The sequence below is a fragment of the Hippopotamus amphibius genome, chromosome 11, assembly GCF_030028045.1.
Source record: "Hippopotamus amphibius kiboko isolate mHipAmp2 chromosome 11, mHipAmp2.hap2, whole genome shotgun sequence".
NCBI lineage: Eukaryota > Metazoa > Chordata > Mammalia > Artiodactyla > Hippopotamidae > Hippopotamus > Hippopotamus amphibius.
The window spans coordinates 65,407,457-65,419,718 of record NC_080196.1 but is presented as its reverse complement, the minus strand read 5'-3'; the positions used below and the strand labels follow the sequence as shown (position 1 = coordinate 65,419,718).

General features: G+C 39.2%; 1 protein-coding gene across 1 annotated transcript in view; it reads left to right on the top strand.

Annotated features, from left to right (window-relative positions):
- The window catches only part of ASXL3 (ASXL transcriptional regulator 3), a 140,929-nt gene that overhangs the window by 32,910 nt on the left and 95,757 nt on the right, over positions 1–12,262 (top strand). The window contains exons 2-3 of the mRNA XM_057699283.1: positions 1,449–1,557; positions 2,833–2,941. Coding sequence (XP_057555266.1) covers positions 1,449–1,557; positions 2,833–2,941 — 218 coding nt within the window. The remainder of the gene's footprint in view (positions 1–1,448; positions 1,558–2,832; positions 2,942–12,262) is intronic.

The window sequence follows — 12,262 nt, the reverse complement described above, 5'->3', positions numbered from 1 at the left end:
AGATATTGCATAAACACCCAGCATTGTTTCTGTGTGTACCTCAGTGTTCTGACTGCGTTGTTCTATGACCAGATTGATATTAGGGCTCTTGCTTCCTGTCAGACTGAATGGAATCATATTGATGTGTTGGCACAGAAAAGCTGTTTCCTAAAATAATAAAGAGTGTTCTTATAATGCTTATAAACCTTTATGACCATGATGTGTATATATGCTGACTTGCTATTAAGTGTGTTGTGGCAACTCAGCAAATTTGGCTTTTTCATTTTATTGGTGAGTATTCATAGTAAGTAAGAGATTGGATGATCTTGGTTTTTAGAAAATTTTTAATTTAGTTAGTGACATAAAAATATGTTTCTGTCACAGAAATTCAAACTTTGAAACATTAATATCCTAAAGGTTTGTTTGTCCTAGGATATCTTGGATTAAATGCCCAGAACCCCTACTAGGCAAATGGGGTGGAGTAGGGCTTCTGATCTCTATTGGATCAACTAACTGTTGATCTTGTAGAATATCAGGAAGTAAAATGTATATGGAAACATAAATGAAAGTAATAATTCTGGCTCTAAATTCTAGTGTACAAAAATATCAGTTTACAAACAAAACACACAAAAATGCTCTAAAGTCTACCCTAGGAAATAATACATACGTATTATACATTTCATAAACATCTTTTTAAGTATATGAATACATATTAATAATGTTTGTACATATGTGTTTTGATATTTTAATCAATAGATTAATGCAGTTTCATTTCTTTAAAAAATCTGTTTTTATAATTCAGTCACTTACATCTTTACTACAGAACATAATTATTAACTGGGTAGAATTCCCAAACACATATTTCTTTATTTGACAAATGAACTGAGGAAAGGATGTCATTGAAGAAACTTGTCTCAGAGATACAGTTATAAACACAGATATAGATTTTTATTTGGCCTTGTGAGAAATGCAATCCCACGAGTAACTTAAATACTTGTAATTTCAAATCAGTTCTTCCCTGGTTTCTTATTATTCTTTTGTTGCTTTTCAACCTATAGGATGGAGCTGTCCTTGAACTTGGTTTATTTGATCATTCAAGTGCAACCATCAAGTTGTCTGTAATATTTAAAACCTGAGGCTTCATGGTATTATTTGCAAAATAACACCACATAAACGTTTGGGCTTTGGTTTCTTTGAAATATAGTGTTGGTTCTTTTATGAATAAAAGCATAATTTCAATTCAGGAGACTTTTTGCCTGAAGCCTGTAAGACAGATGCATCTGATTAACTTTGGTGAAACTGGACTGGCCTGTTATTGTAATGTAGATGTTTTCGGGGTTGGGAGGATATTTTAAAAAGGCATGCAAGGGGTCTTTTTTTTTCTTTCTCCCCTTAAGAGGGCGAGAACAGTTTTGCCACAGAAACTGCGTTTCAGACTGCTTCATTTTTTGCACACTTTTATTTTCTAGTGGAACTTCTCCTTTAGCCTGTCTGAATGCAATGCTTCACACTAACACTCGAATAGGGGATGGAACATTCTTCAAAATCCCTGGAAAGTCAGGCCTCTATGCTCTCAAAGTAAGTTGGACTGTTCTGCGTATTACATTCTGTTATTATGTCTGTGTGTCATGCATTTTTTCAGACGTGAAGGTAAACAAAATTAGATTTGGGTGAAGGATAGAATGACCCCTTTGCCTTTTAAATGTTTTCAGATGTCTTAAAAATGATTTCATGTTAAGAATAAACAATGACATTTTTCTTTAAAGAAAACATATCTGTGGTTTCCCTTTCACATATAGCAATGGAAAATAGTTGTGGCTTCCTTAAAATTCTTGATTCTTAAAAATTTACATGGAGGAGTGCCACGGTTCATCAGCCCAGGGTTTTAAGATGATCGCAGTTGCCAAAAACAATTTGACTTAATGACCGTCAGTTGATATACGGGCTTCACACCTGTATGCCTTTCAGTCTTGTATAAAAATAAGAAATGTACCCGTTCTTGAAAATTTGCCGATTTAAATCAATTACTCTAATTTGCAACAACCAGTGATCTCAGGGAAGTTTTTCTAATGATGTATACTTGTTATATGAAAAGAATAGAGAAATAAAAAGCTTCAGATAACTGAGTTTTAGTTATTTTAGTGTAGCTCCCATTTCCGTCTAGAATGGAAATGCCATGTAAGATGCAAAATTCCAGAGGACAAAAGCTGATTATCTGCAAATGGTTGCATAACTTGGAACAAGCAAAATCAGTGTATTATTTCTTATAAACTATAAAAAAAGTCTTGGCTTTAATAACTGATGGGTTACATTTAAAGTTCATTAATTTCCTTTGAGCAGTTTTTTCTTTTTTTGTTTTGTTTTGTTGTTCTGTTTTGTTTTAATGCTAAACGTTATGCCTAGCAAAGAAGCAGGGGTTCTTTCTCAGCTTCTAAGCATCAGGCTCTTGTACTGTGTGTGTTTCAGAAAACAACACAGGTTAATCAAAAGACTTGTATTATTTCAGTTGATTTTAGTAGTTCCTTGGGTGTTTATGATTAAAATTTGGAGTCGTTAAGCCATTTTCTAAAGTAAGGAAGAAGGTAGAATTGAGAAAAATGGAAACAACATATGTCAAAAAGAAATCTTGTTTTTTGTATAGATTTTAAAGGTTATCCAAAAAAATCTACTATGGCAGTGTGCTTTTCCCAGTAATTCCTCCTCCCCAAGGAGTGGTTTTACATTAAAAAGTAAATTGGTATTGAAATTCCAAATCACAAGTAACTGTGATAATTCCTTAGGACTCTGGAGGTGCTTTGAATGTTTTCAGTTGCTAGTACCTCTCCATAAATCATTATTTTTAAAATAATGTAGAAAGAGGAGTCGCCATGCTCCGCTGATGGAACACTGGATTTAGGCTGTGAGTCTGAACTGGATGGCCCAGAGATGGCGGAAGCCGCTGCCAGTGGGGAAGGAAGTGGAGGTGAGTGCGACACATTTCAAGATATAAACCCTGTTCTCTTAAAGATTATGTAGAATTCCAATAACTTGCTAATTGAACTGCCCTGCCATTACCGATACAATTTTCTTCTAAGTTTCTACTACCTCTTAATCATCAAACAATTTTGGTTCAAAAGGTTAGCACCTAAGAAAAGTAAACAGTTCTTTGCTTTTCGTTTTATTTAGTTTTTTAAGTGTGGATTTCCCTAGATAGTATCCTTGAGTGTTATCAGTATATTTCTCCTGCAAGGTGAGAAGGTTACCTGGGATGTTTCGTGGTTTTTTATTCTTATGTGAGGCCTGAGAATGCCAATGTTTTATTTCTGGTTGTGCTGATTTTTCCTGTGATCACAAGTAGTTTTATAATAGTTTTGTTCCTAGGTTTGTCCTTAATAAGTTAAGCTTAATGTTAACATTCCTCACAGCGAAACAAGGACCAAATAAGTTTTACTCTTATAAAATGCTTTTGAAAAATGAGCAACCCTTCTAGAATTCTAAGGGGGTATTTTCCACCTCTGAATTCTGTCCCGTGGATTCACTTTTATCTTTCTCAAAACATTTGCATTATGATTCTGTTGGTGTATGTAATTTCTGTACTGCAATTTTGGCAAATCTTTATTCCACAAAGGCTTCTGTACTATGTTTTTACATTACTCACTGGTCCCCCAAGTGGACCCAGATCATGATTTGGGAGGAAGAGTGGTGTCGTTAACGTCTCTGTTGGTGGACTCATAGAAATCAGTAAATCGTCTTTAAACAAACAAACCTTAAGGGATCCTTGCGGGAAATATCGTATTTCAGTAATAGCCCAAAGCCATTCATTTTATTAATGGTCATAGGGGTCCCTTTGTATTCTGACTGGCCACTCCTGCCCCTTAAAGTGATGTGCTTTCTGATAGTCCCCAAGAGACTGGTTCTGCTCCAGTGCTATCTGACCCGCAGCCCGAGGTGCTGAATTAGCGTAGGAAACACAGATTCTTGTCTTAGTAAAACGGCTGAAGTCGGCTTTCTAGACTTGTTTTTAACCAGCTTTCACTGAATTTGTTGTCCTTATTCCTATACCTTTTGAGAACTCAAGTCCCCCACCATTGATGTAGTGGTGCTGTGAACTTTGGCAGGTCCTCGCGGTTAGAAAGAGAACAGAAGAGAGATGCATGACAATGACTGGATTTCTTTCTTTCTTTCTTTTAATAAATTTATTTATTTATTTTTGGCTGTGTTGGGTCTTCGTTGCTGCACACAGGCTTTCATTGCAAAGAGCAGGGGCTGCTCTTCATGGTGGTGTGTGGGCTTCTCATTGCAGTGGCTTCTTGTTGCAGAGCATGGGCTTCAGGCACGCAGGCTTCAGTAGTTGCAGCACATGGGCTGAGTAGTTGTGGCTCACGGGCTCTAGAGCACAAGCTCAGTAGCTGTGGTGCACGGGCTTAGTTGTTGCGCTGTATGGGGATCTTCCTGGACCAGGGCTTGAACCCATGTCCCCTTCATTGGCAGGTGGATTCTTAACCACTGTGCCATCAGGGAAGTCCCAATTTCTGGATTTCTGGAAGGGCTAGTGAATGGGGCATACCCTTCTCCTTCAGTAGGATGCAGGGGAATCTTATTGGGTCACTTCTCTTGCTGTACTGCCTGCTTGCGTGAGCACTTGCATGTCTTCTCTCCCTCCCCGACCCTCTCTCTGTTAATGTATATCAACATATGTATTGTTTCTGTTATGTGCCAATTACCATTCTCAACATTATAGTTACAGTAGTGAAAACGAAGACCAAAAGAGACCTCTCGTGGCTTTTGTATTAGTAGAGAGACAGACAGTAGGCAAAATAAACGTGAAATTTATAGCTTATTCAGTGCCGACAAGTGGTTTGGGGCAAAATAAACTAAATGAGGAGATAAGAGTGAGAGAGGGGTATTTGAGAAAAGACCTGAGGGAGTGAGGGAGCAGGAATTTGGTGGGAGAGAGTTGTAGGTAAAAGAAGCAGCAATTACAAAGGCCTTGAGGCAGGAGAGTGCTTGGAATGTTCCAGAAACTTCAAGAGGCCAGTGTGGTTGGAGTCCAGAGTGAGCAGTGGAAAAGATGGTAGGATACCCTGTCAGAGAAGTTATGGGGCCAGGTTACGGAGTGCCGTGACTTGGCTTTTGTTTTGAGTGACATGTTAAAGCACTGTAGGGTTTTAAGCTAGAAAGATAATGATCTCACTTAGGGCTCAGCAGGATCACTAACTACAAAAAACCATATGTAGGGGAACAAGGACAAAAACAGGGAGACCGATTAGAAAGCTATTGGTGTAATCTAGATAAGAGGTGATAGGGTTTGAGTAACAGGAGTAGCAGTGGATGTGATGAAAAGCGATTGAATTCTGGATATATATATAAAGGTAGACCCAATAGGAGCTGCTGAAATTAGTGTAGCTATGAAATAAAGAAAGGAATTGCAGATGACTTCAAAGTTTTGAGTGTCAGCAAAAAGAAGTGTTGTCATTAACTTAGATGGAAAATTTGCAAGGGAATGGGTTCAGGGTGGGGGTTCTTGATGAGGGGCTCAGTTTTGGACATATTCAGTATGAAATTCATTTTCAACATCCACGTGAATATGTGAAATAAAGGGACTTATCTGTCTTAGATTCATGGGAAAGACCTTGCTGGAGATATACATTTGGAAGTGGTCAGTTTATAGATGTTATTTAAAGACAGGAAACTGGATGAGATCACCAAGGAACTGAAGGTAAATAGAAAAGAGAGGAGGCCCCAAGACTGGTCATGGGGTACTTGAAATTTAAGATGTAAGAGAGATTATAGGAACCAGCAAGTGAGACAGAGGATACGTGTTGTCTGTCCTGGGAACCAAGTGAAGAAAGTGTTTCTGGGGAGTAAGTGACTCAAATGTGTCAAATACTTTTTTTGTTTTGTTTTGTTTTTTCATAGCCTTTATTATTTATAAGATTTTTATGAGTTGTTGCCATTTTTAATGCCCTGGTACATTGCAAAATATTATGTCAAATACTTTTGATGTGTCAACTTACAGTGAAGACTAAGGAAAAAACCACTGGCTTTAGCTTTGGGAGGTATTGGCAATGACTTTTTGTCATATGGTGAGACCACAAGCGTGAATGGAGTGTGTTCGAGAGAATGGGAGAACAGAAATTGGGAGACCCCAAGTGTAGTCCTTTCAAGGATTTTTGAGGTAAAGGGAAGGAGTGAAATGGGGAAATGGCTGGAAGAGGAAGTGGAAGAAAGGAAAGCTTTTTTGAATATGAGAGATAAAAAATGTACACTGATAGGAAAAATCCAGTTAAGGAAGAGTATTTGTTGAGGAGGGTATCCTGTTGCAGTGTGCTTGATTAGATGAGAGGGAATGAGATCTGTTAAACAGATGAAGAGATTAGTGCTATTTAGGAGTACTGACCGGTGCTGTGAGGAGCAGTAGGAAAAATGAGGGTGTTTGGATAGAAATGAAGAAAGGTGAGTATATGTGGGAGGGGCTACGGACATTCTCTCCTTATCACTCCATGTTTCTCAGTGAAAGAGGAAATAAGTTCTTCAGCCGAGGGTGAAGATGGGAAAGTGGCTTTATAGATCTAAGGAGAAGACAGAAAATGTTTGTCTCAGGTCAGACGGCATGAAAGACACTCCTGAGGTTGCTAACCCTGAACTGAACATGAGCCCAGTCAACGTGGTTGTGAATTTTTCTCCAGTCCTGTTCATGACTGTCGTACAAGCGCAGAGGAGGCACAGTGTTGGGTTGGACCAGAGCTGGGGTTTTGCCAGGGGTGAGTGATGAAGCCAGAGAGGGAGACAGAAGTTGGGGATACATGACACAGAGCATTAAGATCCATCTCCATGGAATTTAAGCTGGTTGCGGAGGTGAGTGGAATCATGATTGTGTGAGGGATGGTGTGAAGGAGGAGGTGGCGGTCTCCTTAGGGTGGAAGGGTTGTTGAATTGGTGTTCTGGAGGAACTCAGTTGGAAGGATAGGTAATGTAAGAGTGGGATATGTGAATTGAGCTTAGGGTGATATTACGGGATGCATGTCTGAGATGAGAGGAAAGAGGGAGGGTAGAGTGAAGGCTGTCACAAACGGTTAGGTGGTCTGTGCCCTCTTCAGAGTGGCCTGGCTGAGGGGGCCATCAGTGGCTGAAATTCAGCAGCCCTTCCTTTGCCCAGCTTCGTGTGGTGGAATGGAGCAGGGTCTACCTAGAGGAAATGTTGCCTTTTTGTATTTGCACAAAGATGTTGTAAATGCTGGTGGTGGCCCTGCCATGACATATTAGAGAATCGTCTGTGTGGATATTGAAACAGACAATTATGATAGAACTAGCACTGAAAGTGTGTGACATTTAGGAGCTACAATCTCCCAGAAATGAAAGGGAGTAACCCAGGAGTTGGTAAATAGTTGGTAAGCAGGAACAATCTGTTGACAGGAGATACAATGCTGAAGGCATCTGAGGAGCAGGGAAGGAGAATAGAGGCCACTTGTTCCAATTCCAGGCCCAGCGGTACAAGATGTGTGGAAAAGAAACAGGCTGCTACCTGAGAAGGTTCTGCGGAAGAAGTGTCCATGGGAGAGAGCCAGGTTTTGTAGATCAAGACGCGAAGGGAGTGTTCAGAGAAAAGATAGAGGTTAATCAGAGGGTTTGCTAATGACTAATCCTGAATTTCAGAGGAAAGAGTGGGAGGGTTTTAGTGGCTGGGAAGGGGCCGAGACAGGGTGAGAGCACTTAAACAATAATTAAACCAAAGCAGGGATAAGCAAACTCCCCTAATTTGAAATGTGAATAGGTACTGCAACAAATAACACATACCCACACATCTCCAGCTAATGTGACCAAAACTTGACTTCCTGGCCTCGCCTTTGATGTCTGTATTAGGGAAATTGCTTTCAGGAATCACTGAAAGAATAGTAAATAGCTTATTTCCTTGAGTATTCCTTGACTTGCCCACTTTGACATCTTATTGCAAACCACAGTTGCTTCTTGTAGGACAAGTATATTTCCTATCCATGAAAATACCGTATGCTTCTGTGTATAGTCCATTAACCTTAGGATACATTTTCAAACCTAGATATTGAAAATATATTGAGTGTTCATAATGCCTAGCCTTTGTGAGCTGTTTACGTGTATACTGTCTCATCTTGACAACATTCCTGTGAAATAGTCCATCTCCCTAGGCTCTGTTATTGTACTTTAATTTTTCTATTTTTAATTTTAATTTTATTTTTTTTACCAGTGAGGCAACAGACTTAGAGGTTAAATGTTTCGTCCAAGTGGCAAACCCAGGAAGATGTGAGTGACTCGAGAAGCCTGGCCCTGACCGCTCTGTGACTCTGCCCGGGACCATAGGGAACACTCTTAGCTGGGGAGTCTTTGATGCAGTTTGGTTTTCCAACATTTGTCCAACTCTCTTCTGATTGTAAACTTGAGAATTTGACAGAGAGGAGTCACCGGCTTATCCAAATGAAGGAGTGGGCTACCACATGATTTCTTACAAATCAGTAGTAAATTCCATGAACCTGAACTGGTTTAGGTGATTTCCTTGCTTACTCTATTTCTAATATGTATTTGAACCAGCAGTTAGAATGGATATAACTTCCACACTTCTTACAGCTGTACAAATATACTTTGAAAATATAATTAGAGAGGGAAGGTGGGGACGTGTGGGGTTGCAGGGACATGGGAGAAAGGGCAGGGGGAGAGGAGGGGAGGGTCCCACCATCTGTTTCTTAAAGCTTTATTCCCTTCTATTCCCATTCCTCCTGTGGGATGAAAGAGTGAAAAGTATGGAGGTGAATTATAACTATCAATTGATAAGATACGCTTGTGGCTGTCCAAAGACGAAGCCTCTGCTACCATAGAGTAATTTCAAATTAACAAAGATTAGTTGGCATTTGTTGCACCACGAAAGGGGAAACACAGTGAAGTATTTGAAAAGAAAGCCCTTTACAGAAGCTAGTAACTGGAAAGAAGCCTTGCAGCTTGACTCAGGTCAGTAACGTTTGAGTCTTTAGATAGAGTTAAGATAATAGTATTGCTTTCGTCCTCTTCTTGTAATCATTCGGCCAGCAAAACAGATTCATTTTTAAATGAGAGATGCTTTGCCAAGATATTTTGTTTTAAAGTTTTGTTGAAAAATTTTACAACGTGTGAGAAGTGATATGTTACCAGTTACAGAATTTACAAGACACAAAGCTGTAGTTGTGCATTATGTTTCTTTGACTCCTAAACAGTTTTTCTAGTTAATAAGAATTAGAAACTCAAGAAAGTAAACTCTTCACATTTTACAAGCTTAGGTCTAGAGATCGAAGAGTGATTTAGGTGAATCACTTGCTATATCTTTGTCGACAACCCATGACCATTTATGCCAATATAAGTATAGATCTGTGTCACCCAAAGAAAATATTTAGAGTTTTATGGGCTATTTTAGTCAGATTTATGGTTATGTTTGTGTCTGAGTTGTTTTCTGAACATAATACATTGGTGTATCATGAGTTTGCTTACACATATTAAGTTGACTTACAGTGAGTTGCTGGCTGCAGAAACCATACATATTTCATAGGAAATGATACCATCAGTATATCTTCTTCCCCTTCTTCCCCTTCTATTTATAAGTTGTTATTAACAAGAAAAAAAAAATGAGCTTCTCATTCTGTGGCCCTGATATATTTCATGTTTAAAATCAAAAGCAACCATCCTATTTAATCTTTTAAAATGAGGAAACTGGAGAATGTACAATTTTCATCCGTAGAGATCAAAAAGGTTCTGCTTGTTATTAACCCTAATGGCTTTCAGGGAGGAAGCAGCACTCTAGCTGGAGAATTAGTATTTTCAAAGTCTCTATTTAGGGAAAAAGATTATAGAGAACACATATCCTATGTTTTAGTCCTCAGATCCCAGGGTGAATAATGATTCCAACATTCGAAGAATTTTATGTGGTCCTTTTTCATTATTCCTTATGGCCAGTTTTATAAGCGGGCTTCTGATTGTATGATTCTTGGCAGAGTCGTGTGAACTTAATGAAACATTATTCCGCTCACTCTTTGTTTGCATTGGCTCAGAGGCCACAGTTTGAGGGGTCTTTTTTAAAAGTGAAAAGTGCTTTAAGATGGCCTGAAGTGTGTGGATAGGATCTCTGTTGAGACATCAATTACACACAGATGAGGAGCTTCCTGGAGAAAGCGAGAAGGATACCAAGGAAGGTTTTGGCGCCCTCAGGGAGTATTCACGCTGACAGTTTATCAGTGGCAGTTTTATAGGAGGGGAGGGAAAGGAAAACAAGGGGACCCTGGAGCTGTGAAGGGAGTGTTCAAGTAACTTTTGAAGATGTCGCCAGACTATTTGGTGTCTCTTTGCTTGCGGTGTTATTGGTCAGGTCTTGCTGGAGGCTTTTCAGGAGCTTGTCTGTGGCAGCTGCCATGTGACTTTACTTTTACGTCGTCGGATGGATGACACATGAGCCTTCTTTGTGTTTACCATCTATTTCTACCTGACAGCCATTCCTGAGACTCTTTCAGAGACTGTCAGGTCCCCTGATTTTCTTAGGTTAGGCTAACTTGTCTTTTATCCAATGTCTGCATTTTCCTTAACAGCTTTGTTGGCTCATAGAGACACCTGTTCTACATTGGTGGCCCAGGGAAACTTAAGTATGTGAAAATGATGTTGTTTTAGTTACACATGGGAGAAAATACAAAGGAAAAAGAATATGCTTCACAGTCAGAAATGACCATTGGCAGGATAGAAAACTTCCTCTGCCCACCCTTTCTCATTCCCCTTTCTTTCATCCCAGCCCACAGCTTTCACAGTTCAGGAGAAGTAGGAGGGCCTTTAGAAGTTCGTGCAGGCTTGGATCCTCTCTCATGCCAGCATTTTACTTGAGCCAGTCAATTAAAGTAGACATGATTCTAATAGTATATGCCCAGAGGGGTGGGAATCTCACAGTCTCATTTATATTTGTCTCTCTGTGTTTTTGATAACCTTTATAGTCAAGAAATTTTTCCTTATGCTGAAATCTCGAGCTTTTAATTAAACCAATTTTCTCTTTTTTTCCCTCTGATGATGGAGAACAGCTGGGCATCATCTAGATCCCACCTCCTTCATCTTAACTTCTCCAAGTAACTTATCCCGGATCTTTCAAACATTACTTATAGATACTATTTTCCATTTCTTTTACCCATTAGGGACCTACATATTTTCCCTTGAACTGTGAACTTTGTTCTTGTGTAAATGGATTTTGGTCAGTTTTAACAGCCCAGAGTCGTGGAAGAAAAAAAAAGTTTTCTTTTTAAGTGCAGTTAAAGTGACCCATTTAAGTGTACTTTCCCTCTCTTTTCTTGTGCTAGGAGAGAAGTATTTCATAATATAGAGATAAAGATTGGAAATAGAGTCCGATTTCATGATAAGAGCAAACTCCCTTTCCAATAAAACCAAAATGAAAGGTATTCCCCCAGTTACTTACCCTGATATGCCAGATTTCTTTTTGATTCATATAGTTCGTGATTAGTATAGAGGAACAAAAGCATCCATGCTCTTAAAATGAAGTATTTTTTTCAGCAATGCCAGGTAACCCATTCTTTCTTTTTTCTCTAAAGTGACAGTGTATAACCATTTCTTAAACAGTTAACCATCCTGTTTATCTGACTCCCTTTCGTGTACACTGCAATTATCTTTTATATGTTGAAGTAGGAAGTAATTAGCAGTGATGCCCATGAATGAAGCACTTATCCTTGGCCTGTACCAACCTTTTAATAATATTCTTCCTGCCTGCTTTTGTCTCTTTCTCATTTTCTAGGTGGGTTGCTGTATTTCTGTGTAGATGTTTCGGGAACTTGCTGCAGCGTAGAAGATCGCAGGTGTGGTGTGATATAAGAGAATAACTTCTATGTTTCCCCCCACACAGCAGCTTATTGTGTTATGACTCTCCATAACTCTGAGAGAAATCTGTATTGTTTCTGTGGTAGGAGGGGTTAGGTGGTTAAAGGCTGGTACCTGTAGAATATGCTTTCCCTATTAAATGCTCTTATTTCTGGTTTGAGTTTGTCTTTTCCTATCTGAGTTTAAAGGGATATTTTTATGGATATCCAGAGTTACTCGTGTAACTACATTGCCCTGGTAATAAATTGAGTGCTTGTTAAGAGGGATTCCTATACCTTCAGTTCCTCCTAGTTACCTGTGGAACTTCAGTGTCCGGTCTGCTGCAGACCAGAGTGTTTGTGAACCATTTGTGGACGTTGCAATGAAATTGCCATACATCCAGTTCAGGGGTATCAGATAAGCATCATTTGTAGCATGTGAGATCAACCACCCAAATCATTAAGGC